Consider the following 20,983-nt stretch of genomic DNA (forward strand, 5'->3'; position numbering starts at 1 on the left):
TTATGCCCAAAGGTCAGATATTTTTTAAACAGACCTTGTATGAAGGAGTTTGAATAGTTTATACAGACACTGCAATGGTCAAATGGAAAAAGTTTCAGCATCTCGGCTGAATAGTTATGCTCATATTCCATCACTGTCACTGCATTGTGTCCTGAAAAAGACAGCAGCTATGAAAAGCAGGCTAGGACACCAAATTGGTCAATTGTATGATTGTCAAGAGAGGATGACAAATCCTAAAACTTAAAGGAAACAGATGGCATGATATCTGGAAAAGCAACACCAAGAGGATTTATACAATTGTTTCACTGACCCCTACCTCCTAAAATTTGTAATCTGTTCATGGCTATAAATGTTTAAAGGTGAAGTCAGAAGACTGTTACCTGAAGACGTTGAGGATGTGAACGATCAATGTAACGGCAGCCTTCAGTGTAGAGAACACCACCAAGTACAAAGTAGACAATTACAAGTATCATCAGTATCCAAGAAAATAGGAAGAAGAATCCAACAGCACTGAAATGGAAAAAAAAAAAATCACTATCACATTTTAGAACATTTAATTTTCTAGACAACTCAAATATTCTTAGTACTTCTTTGCATGGCATAAAAAAATTACGGTGGTATTTAAATCACACTTTCACATATCTCTGCCTTTACTTTTAGCAGATTTTCCAGTAGTATTTTTAATAAAACTTTTTTTTAAAAAATATTCCAACTGATTTATAAGAGATAATTTATAAATATAAGACATCTAAGAATACCAATGCAAAGAAAAACAACACTATTAGTTTCACTTACGTTAGAAGAAAATTAGCAGCAACATTTTTGTTACAACAATTACTATTTTCACCATGTCGTTCTCCACACAATCCAAAAAGGATCCCAAGATAAATGAATATGACAATTAATAGGAGTATAGATGCTGCACCTAAACCAATGTACCATCTAAATGAAAAACAAAACAAAAAAGAAAACAATTGTAAAATATTAATAAATGAAAGTATCATATATGACATTAAAAAAATCATAAATTTTACAAAAAAAAAATTCAATAAAGTTTAAATTATTCCCAACTAAATTCAATAAGAAAGAGTGACTCACGGAATGTTAATATAGTCTACATGTGCACGACGATATGCTTCAGCCTCATCTACTATGTTAGTGATCCTGTCAAATGGAACATCCTGTTTAAAGACAGAAAAATTGTGTATGTAAAACAAGACATTTTTAAAATCAAATCATCTCTGACAATCCTACAATAGTTACAGCCAAGAAATATTGTTCAACTTTAAAAAATGTCTACATGTCAATCCCTTTCAGTTACAAATTATGTTTGCTATGCTGAAGTTTTAAAGTGTAGAAATGAAAAATTATTTTGCTGTTTTATTTGTTGCTATGTTGCTTAACACTTAAGTCAGTTCTAATCAAGTAGAATGATGATTACAGGCACCTCAGGATAATAACACTGTATGATTAGGGGTTGTACAGTGTCAGATAAAACCATTCTATAGACAACTTCGGAATATAACAATATCTGTCAGAGTGACAACTGTCGTCAAAAGACAGATACAACAGTGGCAAAAGACTGCTTTACGACAATATTATTGCTATACCGTTCATTTTTAAGATGATAGTGATTTGAAGATTTGGCTGATATTTTTAGTAGGTTAAATAACTACATAGAGGCTCTATCCTTGATTCATGTACAGAAGATCAAACATGCATGAGCTGTTTTTTTTATGGTTTACTAAGAGGAGGAAGAGCAGTGTTCAACCTTTTTCAGGTTGTCTGAATGCCAGCAATAGAGTGGACTCAGCAAAAACACACAAGCACAAAGTGATGGTATAAACCAGGCCACAAATTAAACATATCATTCAGTAACAGAATTTGTCCCTCCAATACATTTCCACACTGAGATGATCTAATTAAGTTACTAGGGTTGTTGTAGTGACAGTATAATGACTAGAGTAAGAAAGGGGTGAAAGTTCAGACAGTTGGTAACTCTGTAAGCAATAAAATGTTTCTTTCTCCTTCCAAACGTAAGACTAAAATATGTGTAACTGTGATGTTATGAATGACAATAAGACATGATCATTGAATGTGGAAGATCTATGAAGACCAGAAATGAGTGGAGCAAGTGTAATGTTAACTTAAATGAAAGGTGAAATGCAAATGAGATGAAGCAAAAAAAAAAAAATTGATCTTAAGTTTTTGTTCATGTGACATCCAAGCATTTCACTTCCATTAATGAGCTGCTTGATTTCATAGTTTTTATAATCAAGCCAGTCTTGGCTCCACTTTAATGAAATATGACAGTATATGCTATCTCAGTGATGATATTTCAAATTGATGACTATTTTTCATCAAGAGAGTGATTAATGTAGGGTCTGAAATCAGTTCTAGATGAAGATTTGTTTGAAATCTCTCTCTAATTTTCAAGCTTTGAAATGTTATATTTTCTTCAAAATGATAATGACTTAGTTTTATGATTTAATGCGAATGATGATTTTCAAGTGTATGATGATGAGACAGTAATCGGTTGAGCCAAGTCATCAGCAGTCGGTTCTGTTCTGGAAAAGAGGATATTTTTTTTATCTTGTTGATGGTCTCAATCCTGATGCTTTTCACTTTTTACTTTCCAAAAGAAAGTATAACCATAACCTGTCTCTTCAAGTTTTCTTTTTCTTGAAAGAAGTGTTCCACACAGGGCAGAAGTTCAGATATTGAAACAAGAAAGCTCTTTCAAGTTGAGAGTCGCATGTCATTCTGGTCCACCATGTAAATTCTTAACTATACAGCCATGTATGTACAGGGTGGCCCAAAAGTAGGTTTACAGTTATTCAACTATCTCTTCTGCATTCATATATTAACAGTTTTGATCTTAATTATAAAAATATATGAAACCATTATTCTATGCTAATTCAATTAATTGTAAGATAGTAATTTAAATGTAATAAAATGTTTTAAAAGAAATTTAAAGTGCCTGCATGATAACTGTAAACCTACTTTTGGGCCACCCTTTTTTAGTGTTTTATTTTTTGGCTTCTTAATCTCATTTGCATGTTAGCTTTCATGAAAGTTGTTTTTTTGTAGATATAGATACATGCATGCATACAGACAGACAGAAAGACATACAGGTACACAAACACACTTTTATTAAACTTTTAATTAACAGAAAGTTACAAAAGTGATTCAAGGTCTGAGAATTTTGTGCATAACACTTATCAAACTGACTTAAAATCTGTGAACTTGTTTTATTTTTTTTATATAGTGTGTTTTGCACCTTCAAAAACGTGAAATAAGAGATCCTTTACTTGAAAACCAGTTAATGGTTAGTGATAGGAAGGGCACCCAGCAGTAAAGCAATGTCTCAATAATATATTCAACTAACCCATGCTACCATGAAAAACTGGATGAAGAAAACAATGTGTGTGCAAATTGTAATTAACCTAAGTAAATCAGGTCTTGAGAGTAATGTAGCTTAAGTGAACACAACCATTCAACAGAGATAAACAGATTATTAAATTAAGTACAGGAGTTAAAAGAATTAGCTAAAATAACCCAAGTGTGACCAAAACAGTGAATGAAAAACATTGAAAGGAGGCAGCTATGTTGATGGACCATCAGCTGTTAAATTAGTAGTGATGGTGATATGTTGTGTTAATTATGCTCTAATAAGCCAAGGTTATTAGGTATTTTCTTTAGTTTTATAGTCAGTGTTTCCCATCAAGATTTACTTCTGCTGACTTTGAAATATATGAAGGAAAAGGAAGAAATAATACTTACTTCTTTTGATTTATTAAGTGTTTTCAATGTACTCTCAACACTGTCCGTTACTTCGGTGAGATGTTTTCGAACATCTAAATAGAATTTTAAAAACATTAGCTAAAGAGAGATACATTTCAAGTACCAACATTGGAATTAACAAAATGCAATGGGGAATTTAACTGGAAGTTAATTACTGAAATCTTTTATATCACACTGAATCCATCTTTGTCTTAGTACCTTCTTTACTGTAGTTATTCTATAGCTAAGAGAAATAACATAATATTTTTCATCACCTTTCATCACTACAGCAGCTTTCAACAGTTAAGAGGCATTAGATAGAGCATCTGGTCACAGGTTTTGAACTTGGTACTGTAAGCTAACAACACATGCTGACATTAGAGCATTCATTTTTTTCAACAGTGTGTTCTACCTACTTACATTATGTGTTTGACAGGCATCAGTGAGAGTAAAATATCTTAGCTCTTTAGATAACAAAACGTTGGTGGCTGGCTACAAGCTGTCAATCCTTGGTCCAGTAGCATGTCAGCCTATCAATTTATCTTCTGTATCTCTTAATAACATTGTGGTATTAATTTACAGTAAGACACCCTTATTACTTAAACAATCATAGTTATTGCCACCAACTTTTAAGTCATAAAAGAAGCTAAAAATAAAACTATCAGTCAAGTCAATAACATAAACTGACATTACATAATTTGGAAATATTACATTACTCACTCTCTCAAACAGTACTGCTTTGTATTTATGATCAAGATATGTTTCTATTTAGCATACTTCAAATAAAGTAGCAGCTCAACAGCATTTACAATGATGTTTAGATGTAAAATATTTCATCTCAGAAAAATTAGCAAAGAACAAATCATTCCATGATCCATTGGGTTTAATAAGGCTGGTGTTTATCTATGACTAATGAAGCATTTGGAACAATGGACAAATTACAATTTGATAGGATACTTATTTATTACAACTTTCATAGATAGGATTATTTAGTCAGAAAAAGAGCAATGTACAAGATATTTGCAGGCTTCCCAGATTGATGAGAATTATGTGACTGATATCTAACCTGAACATCTACAAGAAAGGCAAAACCAAATGATCTGATTCAACAACAGAGGGCACTCTGCTTAAAACACCCAAGAATCAAATAGTATTAAACTAAGTAGCATGGTAAGTCTACATATTCTCCCATTAGTATGGACAATACAGCGTTTTTCTGGGAACACAATGAAACCCATAGTTGATATGAACTCATTCTACATGGTTATTTCAGGGGAAATAAAAAATAAAGCACATACAGTGAATATAACAAGTTCATGTCAATCTCTGTTGAATTATGAACAAGTTCATAATTCAACATAAATCTATTGAAATATTCAAATTTGCAAATCCATCTAATGCATGCAAACAGGAAAAAGTAGAATATGGAACAAAATAGACTTTGAGCCAGTTAGAAAAAATAATGGGATACTAACTACATTAAGATAATTAAATATCAACAATAACTTACTATTTTTATTTTTGTCCAGAACTGAAGAAATATTAGAGGAAATATCTTCAAACTTTTCTCTAGCCTGCAATGAGAATTCAAAAAGAATGTTACAATATCAACTTCAGCTACTTTTAGTCTGCTACAAGTTACTATACAGGGCAACTGTGAAGTCTGGATATATATATGAAAATGCATACTTGCAATAATTTTATTCACCTAGATCAATAGTTCTCAACCATTTTTTGCCTGTGGATTCTTTTGATTCCTCTTTTTCATTAAATAGACCCCTGTAGCCATTTGCAATTTTAAAGCAATCCCATTATATTTTTATAATTAAATACTATTAGGAATTGCATAAAAAAAATTGTTAAAATATTTTGTGTATTGTAAAATATTTTGTGTATTATACTTATAACCAATTTTTTTGCATATAAATTTTAACAACAAAATCTTATATGGACCCCAGTTGAGAACCACTAAGTCAAATTAATGAATAACATTTTCAACATGTTTTCTACCATCAGTGACATACTTTGTGAGATTTCCATGAACGCAATGCAATTTGAGCTCATTCATTCATCTTGACTTCGTGGTCATTCTGTAGTATATAACTATCTTTTACCATAATACAACTTTTTCTTATTCAAGTGGAAACTTCAATATCAAGGTCAAGGATTTTATTAAATAACTGAATTAGTTTGAAAAGAAAAAAAGAAAAAAAAAAGACACATGCTGGGAAAATATGTGTCATCAATTGGCAGTAGATGTAGATCAGAGAACTAGAAAATAGGAAAGATTTCAAGACTGAATTTCAGAAAAATACATCGAGAGATGCTAAATTTCAAAAGTTGATAATGGTAATATAAGCTGTTTTCCTATTAGTACCTTGTATAGAATAATTTTAATGTAATCTTTTCCTCTATATCTAACAACTAAACTATCAACATACAAGAACCTAGGGGGTAAATCTTCCTTATTCCAAAGCATATGACTTATTTTTCTTATACATTTTAAGTTGTGTATTTGTTGTATAAGTATCCTTAACAAACCAAACTGGCCAAAATTATTTAACAAAAAAACAAAACAAAAGTAAATATGTAAATGAATTAAAAACTCTAGCAATGCTAGAGAAAAAGTCCTATAATTCTTTAGAAAAAAGGAATCCAACAAAAGCTGTATTGAGAGAGCTGTTTAGGTCATAAATGAAAGGATTAAAAATAGGTTCAAGATTATTAACTAATCCAGTGAATAAATTTAAGGTTGTGTGAGTGTCAAGTATTTATAATTAAGGTAATTTGCTTTCACTTTGTGTTGTCTCTTCACTTTTGAAGTGAAAATGATGACATTCAAGACCAAGTACTGAAAGAACCTTCTTTCTAAGCAATAAAGGTTCTTACAGCAAACCAGCCCAGCAGAAGTTTAAAATGTTTCCTATTCCAAGCTTTAGAAGTCTGAAAATAATTAGCTCCTTGTTTATGGCTTCAAGTCTGTCTTACTACAACAAACCTATAATCAATTTTTAAGCCTGGTACTTATTCCATCAGTGTCTGTTGCCAAACTGCTAAGTTACAGGGACATAAACAAACCAACACCAGTTGTCAAGTGGTGGTGAGACAATCACAAAGACATACACTCAGAGATACATACATATATATATACATATGTATGCATATATGACATGCTTCTTTTAGTTTCTACCTACCAAATCCACTCACAGGCTTTGGTCAACTCAGGGCTATAGCAGAAGACACTTGCTCACGGTGCCACATAAGGGGACTGAACTCAGAACCATGTGGTTGGGAAGCAAACTTCTTGCCACACAGTCTAGTCTTGTGTAATATATAGGAATGAAGTAGGTAACCACAGATTATTTCTTAGGCTGTAGTAGATAAGAGGTTTAAAATAGATTATTATTTAGGCTACAGTAGGTTAAGTGAAAACAACTGACTATTGTGTAGGTTAGAGTGTGTAGAAGGTGTCAGCAGGATAAAAAGTAGATCAACAAAGATACAATATTTCAAATGTGTTACTTTACAAACACAATTTGTATTGTGTATTCAAAACCTTGAGGCCATAAACTGACAATAATCTACAGGAAGTAGTTATAGTGTTATCTAAGTGACTGTTGATTTATTGCATTTCCAGTAGTGAGAATGAGAAGATAGTCTGACCAAACCAGGGAGAACAAAGGCAAAAACGTATTTTATATGGTCTGAAAGCCCAGTTTATCATTTTTCTCACAGGTGTAAACATCCTTTGCAGACATATATTGGTGAATGACAAACACACACATCATACTAGTGCAAATTCTTTCTACTAAATCCCATTCATAGAACAGTGATAAGTGAACCGAAGACTATGGGTAGAAGACATTTGCCTGAGGATCAAATCTGCATTCAGAGATGATTGAGAAACAAACTTCTAAAGCACACATCCAAACAACCAAGTCTGCATCCATTAGAAATTCAGAAATATAAATTTGAAATACATATAACTTACTTCAACAGCAAGATGGGAAATATTCAAGGCTTTGTCTAATTTTGTCAACATTGCTTTTTGGGAATCCAGCTGAAAAAAAATTGGAGGGTGGTGGCTATAATTAGTTTTAACGAAGAGGGGAAAAAGATATTAGTAAACAAGAAAACAATTACATCTACATTTCAATTTCAAAGAGACATGTTGTTTAGCCTAGGTCAATCCTAACTGAACAGACAGACCTATGATGAAGCTGTTCAAGCCTTGCCCATCTTTCCTTTTTTTAAATAATGTATAAGAGTATATTATCCAAGTGCGTCTTCTACTTTTGCAACTGCCAGAGTATGATTTGGGGAAGATTTGGCTGCTATTTCTAGCAGACTGATAAATCCATACAGAGGTTCCTCATTGATTTGATACTGACTATGTTAGTGATATTGATAAAGATGGCTCAATAAGCAAAGATCTTGCTTTTCCAGGATTATTTTCAAAGGCAGGTTAATGCAGTGGAGTATTAATAGCAAGATTCTAAGTTCAAATCTTGCTACACTGTCATATAGTTACACTAGGTAAGGGCACCATCTTTAATTAGCACCAAACCTACACATTTTGATAGTGATGGGAAATGAGCAGCCAGTTGAAAACACACATGCTCTAAAAATACGAAGCTATCCAAGATTTTCAAACTCCACAGCCGTTGGTGTGGAGACAAGTGTGTAAAATATCTTAGAAGCTCCTCATTATATAAATTACAATAAACATCGATTTCCTACATTAAATGTTGAACAAAAATCTGTTGAAAATATGACATTGACACATGATAGGGGGAAAAAAATTATTGTTTAGCCAAAACAAGCCCTGATTGAGCAAATATTTGATCAAAGGCATTTCAGCTGTGATCATCCTGTCTACTTCTTAGACATAGAGAATCAAGAACTATATTATCCAATGTGTAGTTCCCTTTTTTTAAAAAAATAATAAGGTGTATAATATGAGAAATTTTGCAACTCTTTCCAGCAGGTCAAGTGACCACGTAGTGGTCCAGCATTGGTTCAATGATGTAAAAGTTATAAAATGGTGATCAATCATCTAGAACCGTGTACAATTAAAATGTAATTAGGAGTTTCAAAAACTCACCTTGCTAAAATTTGCAACCACTTCCGTGCTTTTAACATAATTTTTGATGTCATTACAATTGGTGCAATTTTTCAGTTCATCTAAAATTACTTGTTTTATATCTGTCAAGTTAGATTCTAGTGTTTGGCCAAGCACAGTTAAATTATCCAGAGAGTGGCTCAGATTGCTCACTGAGTTTCTTAGGTCTTTTATTTCTGAAAAAAATAACACAAATTAATCTTAAACAATACAATATGCCATAGAGTATAAGAATTCTAACCAATTTGTAAAAGATAAAAGCAGAACTAAATTCTTTTTTTGATTCCTATTTTATCAAGAATTCATTGAAAGTATCTGGCTCACCAGATACTCTAATCATCATCATTTACTGTCTGTTTTCCATGCTGGCATGAGTTAGACAGTTTCACTGGAACTGGTAAGCCTGGTTCCAGTCTGTTTTAGCATAGTTTCTATGGCTAGATGTCCTTCCTAATGCCAACCATTCCCCAGAGTGTACTGGGTACTTTTTATGTGTCACCAGCACAGGTAGGTACTTTTTACTGGTCACCGGCACTGGCCATGATTACGATTTCACTAAGCTTGACCTGTCTTCTCAAGCACATTGAAAATTAAATAGCAGAATTAATCAATACGATAACAGTTTAATATTTAGACATTTATTCTATCAGACTTTCATAATAGGAAGAGTTTTCCTCTTTAATTTGATTCTAACAAAAGAGTTTATCTTTACCCCAAAATCTAAGAGGAGTTAATAAGATTATAATTTTTCAATTAACCTCATTTTAATTATGATGAAACATATTTCTAAATATTTACATCTACACTATATTTTAATCAGTTTGATTGTTGATTGTCAACAAGTGTTTCATTCCTGCTAAAGGTCAAGAAGTTCTACTTGGTAACTACATGGTTTCAAGTTCAATTTTACTGTGTGGCACCTTGAGCTAGTGTCTTCTAATATAATCCTCCTGGATCAACCAAAGCCTTGAGTGAAATGTGACAGATGCAAACTGTGTAAAAGCTCCTATTGGATGGACCAGTTCTACTTTTGGTTGGCAGACTTAAATCTATAACCCTGTTTAATACAACCAACTGGCCTTCAGATGCTTTTTGCAGAGTCCACTCTGTTGCAAACTTTCAACAAAAATCTTTAGTCTGAGGCTAACTTTCTCTTGCAAGTCTTGATTCTGAAAAAGGTCATAGGCTCTGCTCTTCCTCTCCTGGCTAAACAACATAAAAATACAAATATCAGACTCATTTCAAGCTGAAAACCTTTATTGCTAAACTATGTGTGTTAGTAGTGACAACACATAACCTATTGGTTGAGGTGCTGCACTAATGATTGTAAAATCATGGGTTTGATTCCCAGACCAGGCAGTGCTTGTGTTCTTGAGCAAAAATTCTTCATCTCATAATGTTGTGCAATCACTTCAACATCTGATGTATGGCACATCATGCACCTGTCAAGCAATGTTGATTTGATGGAGAGAGTGAGTTAATGTGCAATGCAAACATATGATCACTATAAACATATCATCTATGTAGGTTGTTCAGCAAGAAATTGCAGAACTTCTTTCTCAGACTTGAGAAACTACCATTTCTGTTAGTGAATCAGGGGTAAAAATAGCTTTAGTGTTTTTGGTAAAAGCAAGGAGAGTGAATTTCTAGGCCCTGACAGAGCTTTAAAATCCTCAACAGTTAAGAGATGATCGTGTGCCTGGATACACTGATTGTGCTAAATAATTCCTGCTAAAATTGTTCAACAACTACTTCTAGTTGGTTGTTCAGGCTGCTGCAGCAGAGAACAGCAGTTGCTGTGTTTCCCAATACAGTTACTCAGTACTTTTCTCAATACTGACAGTAGGAATTAAGGGCTTTTGTAGAAAGTAGGACACATATTGAAGTTAAAGGGGGAAGATTCCTAGCATGGTATTGCAGTCACTTGTAGAAGGTAATGGTGTTATAATCTTGAGTTTAGAAATAAACATTCCAAGTTTGAATCAAGTCTGGTTTAATGCAGATACATAGGAATAAAACACTTGATGATGAGCAGAGATCAAACTGATTAAAATCTCCAAATGCAAATCCAAAAATGAAACTTCATTTCTAAAGATGGGGTTAATACCCCAACAATTATAATCATTAAAATTAATAAACACAATTAGCACGGGCATCATATCCTCTCTTGCTTTTGTTGAAAACACTATGAACTACAATGTGCAACAAAATTTTAATTTTTTCTTGTCTTTGGTCAGTAAATGTTAACCCCAACCCTATTTGAATCTACCTAAAAATCAAAGGAAATAACTACTATTCCCTTCAAACTTTGCTTTAGTGATCTGAACTCCATTACATTTCAGACAGATTAAGCACAGAGTTGCTGAAGTAGAAGTATTGTTATAGCAAATATTCTGCTCAATACCACAGATTTGCTTGTCAGTTGCTTGACCATAACGACTTGAGCATGTCCCTTAGTGACTGACAATGTGAGCATCTCTGATCATGAGCAGGAGTAGTGGGGGAGCATCATAGCCATGTGTTGAGAGGGATTCTTTGAAATTTGAATAAAAGTAACAAAATTAAAGTTTGAAGGAAATATTAGCCATTTTTCATACTTTGAAGAGGTAAGCAAATAAGAAATAACAGTTGCTACCCAAGAACAAAAACCATGTTACACAGTGCTATAAATTCCAGAGAGCACAACACTTCACATAAACTTAAATCAGCAGATGCAGACATTTTGGTTTCAAATTTTGACACAATGTTAGCAATTTCAGGGGAGAGGGTAAGTTGATTACATCAACCCCAGGGCTCAACTGGTACTTATTGACCCTAAAAAGATGAAAGGCAAAGTTGAACTCAGAATGTAAAGACAAGCAAATAGTGCTGATCATTTTACCTGGTGTGCTAATGATTCTGCTAGTTCACAGACTAGAGTAGATGTAGACATATTAAAATTTTAATGTGAATGAGTTACTGTGCTATAATCTAGTGTCATAGATTGGTTATAATTCAAAACAGCTTCACAGAAAACTAAATTGTGTTTATATGTGTTTATCTATACGTTATTTGGAGGCGAAATGGCAGAGTGGTTAGGGTAGGGTCGTAGGATCGCGGTTTCGATTCCCAGACCGGGCGTTGTGAGTGTTTATTGAGCGAAAACACCTAAAGCTCCACAAGGCTCCGGCAGGGGATGGTGGTGAACCCTGCTGTACTCTTTCACCACAACTTTCTCTCACTCTCTCTTCCTATTTCTGTCAGCCTTGTCACACTCTGTCACGCTGAATCTCCCCGAGAACTACGTTAAGGGTACACGTGTCTGTGGAGTGCTCAGCCACTTGCATGTTAATTTCACGAGCAGGCTGTTCCGTTGATTGGATCAACTGGAACCCTCGTCATCATAACTGACGGAGTGCCAACCATATGTTATTTATCTTAATTACAGGCACAGGTCATGGATGTGTAGTAAGAAGTCTGCTTCTCAACCAGATAATTCCAGGCTCAATCCCACTGTATGGAATCTTAGGCAAGTGTCTTCTGTTATAGCCCCTGGCCATCCAAAGCCTTCTGAATGGATCTGGTAGATGGAAACTGAAAGAAGCCCGGTGTGTGAATGTGCATGTGTGTATGTGTGTTTATACTCTACCACTGCTTGACAACTGGTGCTGGTTTGTTTGTGTTCATGTAACTTAGCAGTTTCGTAAAACAGCTGATAGAATAAGTACCAGGCTTAAAAAAAAAAATAGAAAAAAAAATGTGAGAATGATTCATTTGACTAAAGCCCTTCAAGGCAGTGCCCTAACATGACCACAGTCCAATGACCAAAACAAATGTAAGATAAACAATAAAAGATAATTGCAAAATTTATCTTCCAACTGCTCAACAGCAGAAATGAGTACATGGAAGTAAGTATGGTTACTATGTTATCTCAAAAATATCTAATAACACGGCAAGCACTTACCTTCTCCAAACACTTCTACTTTATTCAGTAATGAAGTAGCATTAATACTTTTATCAAACAATTCTAAAGTGTGGTTACCAGCATCTGATAATAAAAAAGATAAAGTCTAAGTAGGGTCCTGTTAAATAAATGAATGAATATAAAGTATTTTCATTTCAATTTCATTTATTCTAAATTGTATGTCAATGTATTTTGATGTACTTTCAATTTATTTTAAAGTACTAAAAATTTGTATAACTTTTCATTTGGCTAACCTGTATATCTCTGGACTAAATAAAAAAACATTTTTATAAAATCATCAAGACAGGTTTTAGACATGCAAAACGAAACTTACTAGAGAAAAGCAATTACATAAGAAAATAATTTTGAAAAGTTAACTGTAACATTAGTGAAATATTGTTTCCATTACTAAAGAACACAGTATTACTGGCTTAGATGTTACTAAGGGAGACTACTTTGCATAGCGTGAAATACTAGGTAGATATCTGGGAGCCACTACACAGGCGTTTGATTTGCTAAAAATAGCAACCAAATCTTCGCCAATCATACCCTACCATCTTGAAAAACAGAAAATATGTATATTTAAAACCTTCCCCAATGTAGTCTTGGACATACAAAAAGCCAGGATGGTCACAGCTGGAATACCTTTGATCTTAAGTGCACTCAAGTGAGCCTTATCTAGAGCTAAATAAGGACAATTATGCAAGTAACACACACACACATTGTTTTATGTTTATTTTAACTTGAATAAATAAGCATTATGTTTGACTGAGTAATCTAAGTGCTAATGTAATTTTCAGGTGGAATTACCAGGACACAATGTGACAAAGCTGGACATTTTCATTATATGTACAATCTATGTAACAGTCTTCCACACAATTTCTGGCTGTCCAATTTCACTCATAAAGTTTGGGAAAATCTGAGGCAATGGTAAAAGACACTTACCCAAGATGCCAGGACTTAGTGATTGTGAAAGTGAGCTTCACAACAATTTCGCCAGGCTATAACTAAAATACATAGATTTAATCCATCAGCCAATTTAACCAACAGTACCTGGCTCAGATTATCTCTATTGGAGTCCAGACCATTAGAAGCACTAGGACTGATATCTGGTCTGAAGATAACTCGTTTCAGTAATTTCTTAATGGTTATCAAACTAAGATAGATATGTCAGTTAGCTCCCCTTTATGTGAGCTAAGACATTTTCAATATGGATACTTCTCTTTCAAGTTCATATCAACAAGACGATAAAAGGATGATTTCTACCAAGGTTACTTATACCAGATACACTACATGATGACAAGATATTCAGCAGTGCTCTCATATATAAATGACTAGATCATTAAACAAACCAATATAAGAACCTCTATGTAGTAGTTTAACCTGCAGAAAATAGCAGATACACTTTACCTTTGAAGTGAACTTTGTACTTTGCTGGCAATTATTTTATTAACCCTCTGATAAGCATGAAATTTATAGCGAAAGGGTACAAAACTTAAGACACTTAATCTGATGCTCCAGTATTTACTTTAAAGAGAAAAATGTTTTAAAATCAAACATGGTAAAGTGTATGGTAAAATAATGAGGAAATGCCAGAAGTCCAGGATATATGAACTTGATTTTGATAGCATAAATGGTAGACATTTTGGAAAAATTATGAAAGGATTAAAGTAACATGTAATCCAACACTACATAAGTTATTAATGTCTGGCTATTAATGAAATGAACAAAACCTTCAGCATTTGTAGTTGTCATAAAAATTTAAAACTTTTCTTACCATCAATTTCTTTTAATATATTTTTCTCCAAAGATTTAGTTTCCGTTTGAATAATAGATTTTATATCCTGTTGATGAAAAGAAACCCCAAAACCTTTAGCTTCTGTTAACTCAATTATGTGATCAGGCTTCAATAGACAAGTACATCTGACATTTTAATAAAACCTTTAAAGTTTAAATTTTATTGTGGTTAATAGATTACTAGCGGACTTGCAAGGAAAAGGCTGACACTTTATAACTGAAATGCAAATTACAATAACTTAATGTTTTCTTATACTAGCATGAAATAAATGTTTAAACAGGTCGGAGGGGAGTGGGAGAAAGAAATTGTGACCATTATGCTGTTCCTATATTAATAACACAAGTAGCTCCATCTGACAATCAAAACTGGATTGCAAACTTGGTTTACAGGGAATCTATTGCCACAAAAATTTCTTGCACAGATATAAAGGCTCAGATTTATATGAATGTTGAAATGAGATTATGGTTTTCTCAAATGAGTGAATGAATAAGGCTGTGAATGGATATCAACTTGATTTGATGAAGGTTTCACACTACACTACAATGTCATTAATAAGAATAATTTCTAAGACTGGATAAGGGCCACAATCTTTTGTCGGGGAGGAGAAAGAGGGGTATTGTTTCTCATAGGGAGGGTTGCAGTGAAGGTTGAAAAAAGTAAGCAAATTGCAATATTTAATAAAAGTAATAAAACCATCATGAATAAGGAATAATATGAATGCAAAATTATTTTGTTTTCTCATTAATAAAAAGTTTGGGGGCAAAAATTTTACTAATTTTTTTGGTGAGGGAACTGATCTTTGTTAGTCTCAGAACCACTCAAATTAAACCAAAATACTTTATTTTTAAAAATAATAAGTAATAATATAGACACAGGCATGATTGTGTAGTTGAGAAGCTTGCTTCTCAACCATGCTGTCTTGGGTTCAGTCTCACTGATAGAATAACTAGCAGATTTAAAAGTACTGTGGTCAATTTGTTCAATTAAACCCATGGCTGCAGTCCAATGACTGAAACAAGTAAAAGTTAAATAAAGTGTACTTTGCTTAAAATTAGTACACATAGCTGATGACAAACCTAAACTACTTAACTATACACTCACAGTTTTGTTCATGTTTATCTATGGGCAATAACAGGAACCATCCCTCTGATCATCATTATATATAATTATGGAATAATTATAATAATATGGAATAAAGGGTGTATAATGAACTAGCAGACCTCCTAATGAAACTTAAAGAGTTAATTTTATATAGCTATTTATCCCTGCTACTGAAAGTCATTGCTCATTACAAGAAATGAAAAGACCATATCAATAAAATTATAAACAAGAACATATATACAAGCTGAACAGAAAGAGAAATAAAATTCTATACCCTTCTCAGACTATTCTTTTCCCTTCTCTCCAGACTTTTACCTCTATCCAACAAAGAGCCATACTTGAACCATCACACCCGCTCTTTCCTCCATCTTAAACTTTCTCTGTTAACCTAATACATTCACTGTTTATGTCCTTTGATTTTTGTTGTTTTTCCTGCTTTTTGTTTTGCCTATATATATATATATATATATATATATATATATATATATATATATATATATATATATATAGTGAGAGAGAGAGAGAGAGAGAGAGAGAGAGAGAGAGAGAGAGAGAGAGAGAGAGAATTACAACTTTAGATTCAAATCTACAGCTCCAGCAAACATGCTAAACATTCAGATTATGAGAGAGCCTTTAAGTAGTTGCTCAAACCTTCAGAAACAGCAGTTAAATCTTTCTCAGACCACACCCTACTACCTTTAAAAAGAAAGGATCCATTTAAAATGAAGTCCTAAGTGTCTCCCCGCAAAAATATGGCAGGGTCATTGTGAGAATACTTGTGATCATAGGACTGCATGAGCAAGGCAGATCTCAGACTACACAGCAACAATATCAACATTTGCTTTATAGCTAACAGTGGTTTCAAATTTTGGCACAAGGCCAGCAATTCCAGAGGATGAAGTAACTCCATAACATCAACCCCAGTGATCAACTGGTACAAATTTTATCAACCCCAAAAGGATAAAAGGCAAAGTCGATCTCAACAGAATTTGAACTCAAAATGTAGATGGACAAAATGCTATTATGCATTTGCCTCACATGCTAATGGTTGTACCAGCTTGCCACCCTCTTTGTATCTTATATTAGCAAGAAATAACTTTGGCCTAATGTTTCAGAACAATATTCTAAATGGAAAAAGACTTAATGGGATCGTTAGCATAAAGAAGTGAAATAGTAAATCTGTTTATCACTTTACTTACGTCATTCAATGGAATGCAGCCATTTTGGGACTCTGACTCAAAGAGTTTAGTCAAACAAATTGACCCCAGTATTTATTATTTTTTAAAGTCTGGGACTTATTCTATTGGTCTCTTTTGCCAAATCAATAAGTTATGGGGACATAAACAAACCAACATCAGTTGTCAAGAATGGTGGGAGGACAAAGACACACACACAAACATCCACACAGTTTTTGTCTCCCATTGGTTGGCCCAGGGCTATAGTAGAAGACACCTGCCCAACTAAGTGTCATGCAATGGGACTGAACCTAAGACCATACAGTCATGCTTATATATCTTTGTAAAACCACCACCCTAACACAGGCACACCCATACACACAAAGTTAATAAGCATTGATCCAATGTATTTGGGTCACAAAATGTTTTATATTTCAGAATATTTATTTACATCTGTAAACTGGGGCAGCTTCGGCATGGGACCCTGTGTAAGTCATTCACATTTTATAATATGGCTTATACAGTGAAAGCAGTTTTATATAAATTTGGTACCAATGGCTTTATACAACACCTTTACTTTTTACACTTTTGTTTTATGCTCCCTTTACACCCTGACCTATTTTTTAAAAACCTTTCCAAGTGATTTCTGAAGTTCTTCATTTGTGGCACTTCTCCAACTCAATAAAAGTTGGGTATTTTTAACATCAGATAAAGGATTATCAATTCTAATTCTCTTTGTGTGTGTGTGTGTGTGTGTGTGTGTGTGTGTGTGTGTGTGTGTGTGTGTGTGTGTGTGTGTGTGTGTGTGTGTGTGTGTGTGTGTGTGTGTGTGTGTGTGTGTGTGTGTGTGTGTGTGTGTGTGTGTGTGTGTGTGTGTGTGTGTGTGTGTGTGTGTGTGTGTGTGTGTGTGTGTGTGTGTGTGTGTGTGTGTGTGTGTGTGTGTGTGTGTGTGTGTGTGTGTGTGTGTGTGTGTGTGTGTGTGTAAAATCAACATGTAGATTTATTCAACAACCTACAGACTGATATAAATTTGTAAGCCAAATTCTACTTGATATTTCTGATAATTCTTGTGTGTGTGTGTGTGTGTGTGTGCGTGTTTCTGTGTGCCACTATACAAAAAAAATTATTGATGAGCAATTTTTATGCTCCCTTTTATGGAGCAATCAACAATAAAGGAAAATGGGAATTTATGCAAACTGAAGCTTCACCACACCAGAGTTTTTAGTCAGTTGGAACATTACAACATAAAGGAAAAGAAAGAAACCATTGACAATGACAAAATGAAAAGTTAAAATGACAGGTTGATCGGTTTGTCAAGAAAGATTGACAAAATTTTGCAACCACACCTTTATGAAGTTATAACAACATATGGTTTTGACAGATTTCAGTGGGTATATCATGTTTAAAAGTTATCTGAATTTATTTTATCAAATAGCAAGGCAGAGTTGATATGGATGTAGTCAAAGCAGCTGAATGAGAAACTGTCATTGACTAAAGACTGATAACCATATAAAAAATTGAACCTTGAAAGGTCCCCTGAGTAGATAAACTAGTGTATGTATTATACTTAAAACTTATCTAAGGAAAACATAAACCATTATTGTTTAACATTTATACCAACTAAACAACTAAGTTGAATCTTACAATAATGAGTATTATTTTTTTTTGCATGTTTATTTTAGAAGAAAATAGTCAAAATTTGAATAAGGAGTGTAGGGAAATGGTTAGTGTAACAAAGTTAATTATTCGTTTTAAAAAAATGAGACAAAGCTGAAGAAACACTAAATATCAAAAATAGGAAAAAAATAAAACTTACTCTAATTGATTGATCCATATAAGACTGCAGTGTCTTTGTTCTTTTGGAGAGATCTTGAACAACTCCAGAGTTATCAATAAAACTTTTTTTATAGAGTTCATTTGTTATAAAGGTACAGACAACAGCAAATCTGAAATAGAATTTTTTTATTTTCAAAAAAAAAAAAAGAAAAAAAAACTGTATTAGTATAAGTTATATTGTACATTTTCAATAAAAAAGAATTCATAATTATCACTAGTTTCATAAAAGAGAATCTCAGCTTTTACTAAGATAATCATGGTCAGGTCCAAATGGAAATTTCCTTCAATCATTGATGTTATAACATGGTATAGAGATAGTTTTTACTGCTGACTAAGTTCCCCACAGGTAACCTTTGACTATTTTATAGGTACAGGCATGGCTGTGTGGTAAGAAGTTTGCTTCCCAACCACGTGGTTAAAGGAAGTACAGTCTTACTGTGTAGCACATTGGGTAAGCGTCTTCTGGGCTGACCAAAGTCTTGTAAGAGAGTATTTGGTAGAGAGAACTGTAAGAAACCCATTGTGTGTATGTGTGTCTGTGTGTGTATTGTATGTATGTCTGTCTGTCACCACTACTTGATAACCAGTGTTGGTTTGTTTACATCCCCATAACTTAGTGCTTCAGCAAAAGAGACCCACAAAATAAGTATGAGGCTTAAAAACAAGTACTGGGATTAACTCATTTCACTAAAAAGTTGACCACATTGCAATGACTGAAACAACTTGGACATAATAGATAAATCCAAAGTATTCCAGTTTTACAGCTATGAAACTTTGAATTATCCATGATTGTTAAGTTAGTAAAAGATTACACTCGGTCTATAAAATCAAAAATGAAATTGTGAAAAGAATTATACTAACAATATGATTGTATTCAAAATGACCAAACACGTAACATAAGTTCTTCTTTTATACCGGGCATTTTTGGGATCATATTTCATGTGTCGTCCTCCACATCGGTTACAGCATCGACAACAGCAGAGACAACAGCCAATAAGGGGTATTAATATAATGAAGATAAGTCCAATGACAACACAGATTGAATAACCAATGAAATACAGTACTATCTGCAATGATAAAATATGTATAAAATAATTTAATATTATTATTTAAATCATATCAAAATATGATCACTCTTTTACCTTTCAATTCATCTTTACATAATCATTTTCTCTCGTTTCATCTCTACACATTTCTCAGTTTCCTTCACTTCATTTCAGAATTTCTTCAAAAGTAAATCTAACTTCAAAAATATTTTACCTTTTAAGGTCCTGATTATATATATACACACACACATGCAAGACAAAGACAAATTGTAAAATACATATATTAAATAAATTATTTACAAGTACTCTCATTTTCAATTCACTAGGCAGAAGTTGTTGTCCATTAATGATGATGACAAATGATTTTAAAAATGATTAAAAAAAAGCAAACAACTAAAACACCTCTCCCCCTCCCTCCTCTCTCTCTCTATATATATAAAATCTTCAGAATCCAATAGAATCAGGTATTTAAATAATAAAAGCACCAAGGTAGAGTCAGAGATAGTATGTCAGTGACTCTAAGTTACAGATGGGATTCTCCCATCTGTAACCTAGATGGGAAATAATGACCAAACTCAAGTTGGTACATCACAGTTGCTAAGTAAGATGATACATGATATGTAAGTGCTGAAACACTCATACAACAGATTCTATAGAAGTGTCAGGGTCTGTTCATGTAAATGTAAGATAATGCACTTCAATGGCTGTAGATGTGAATTGGGGCAAAAGCCACTGATCAGAGGCAAACAACAGTCTAGTTGGTTGGTGAAACAATGGCATCTCAAGGCATCGTTACCCAATTTTCATTTATGTAAGCTGTGGTATGACGTCAGTGACTGGGGAGTTGACCGGAAGGGCAAGTTGACCGGAAGAGAAAGAAGGGCAGAGGGAGCCTCGATCGGGATTTCGTGCCCTTTTCGAACGGGGTTGTTGTCAGGAGAGGACGTGCCAAGCGATTGTCTACATTTGGGAGAAGCAGCTGCTATTCTTAGTGTTCTTCGGGTCGGGGCGAGCCGCGAGGATCGGATACCGCAAGACAGACTTGCAGTCGAGGAAGGAAAACCGAGGTAAGGTGATTACATCTACTCGCACGCATACACTACATAAGTTACATGTGATAATGCATGGCTAAATGGTTAGGGTATTCGGTTCATGATCATAAGGTCATGAGTTCGATTC

The 20,983-nt window shown here is 33.6% G+C and overlaps 1 protein-coding gene across 16 annotated transcripts in view; it reads right to left on the reverse strand.

The window, feature by feature from the left end:
• LOC106871829 (prominin-1-A) overlaps positions 1–20,983 on the reverse strand; it is a 173,933-nt gene that overhangs the window by 44,352 nt on the left and 108,598 nt on the right. For all 16 annotated transcript variants that reach the window (XM_089350770.1, XM_089350772.1, XM_089350766.1 and 13 more), the window contains exons 4-14: positions 19,620–19,825; positions 18,739–18,868; positions 14,626–14,692; positions 12,849–12,932; positions 8,888–9,081; positions 7,775–7,843; positions 5,294–5,357; positions 3,784–3,857; positions 1,099–1,181; positions 796–942; positions 381–510 (exon numbers count right to left, since the gene is read on the reverse strand). In XM_089350770.1, coding sequence (XP_089206896.1) covers positions 381–510; positions 796–942; positions 1,099–1,181; positions 3,784–3,857; positions 5,294–5,357; positions 7,775–7,843; positions 8,888–9,081; positions 12,849–12,932; positions 14,626–14,692; positions 18,739–18,868; positions 19,620–19,825 — 1,248 coding nt within the window. The remainder of the gene's footprint in view (positions 1–380; positions 511–795; positions 943–1,098; positions 1,182–3,783; positions 3,858–5,293; positions 5,358–7,774; positions 7,844–8,887; positions 9,082–12,848; positions 12,933–14,625; positions 14,693–18,738; positions 18,869–19,619; positions 19,826–20,983) is intronic.

Source organism: Octopus bimaculoides, chromosome 4 (genome assembly GCF_046866305.1).
Source record: "Octopus bimaculoides isolate indiv1 chromosome 4, ASM4686630v1, whole genome shotgun sequence".
Classification (NCBI taxonomy): domain Eukaryota; kingdom Metazoa; phylum Mollusca; class Cephalopoda; order Octopoda; family Octopodidae; genus Octopus; species Octopus bimaculoides.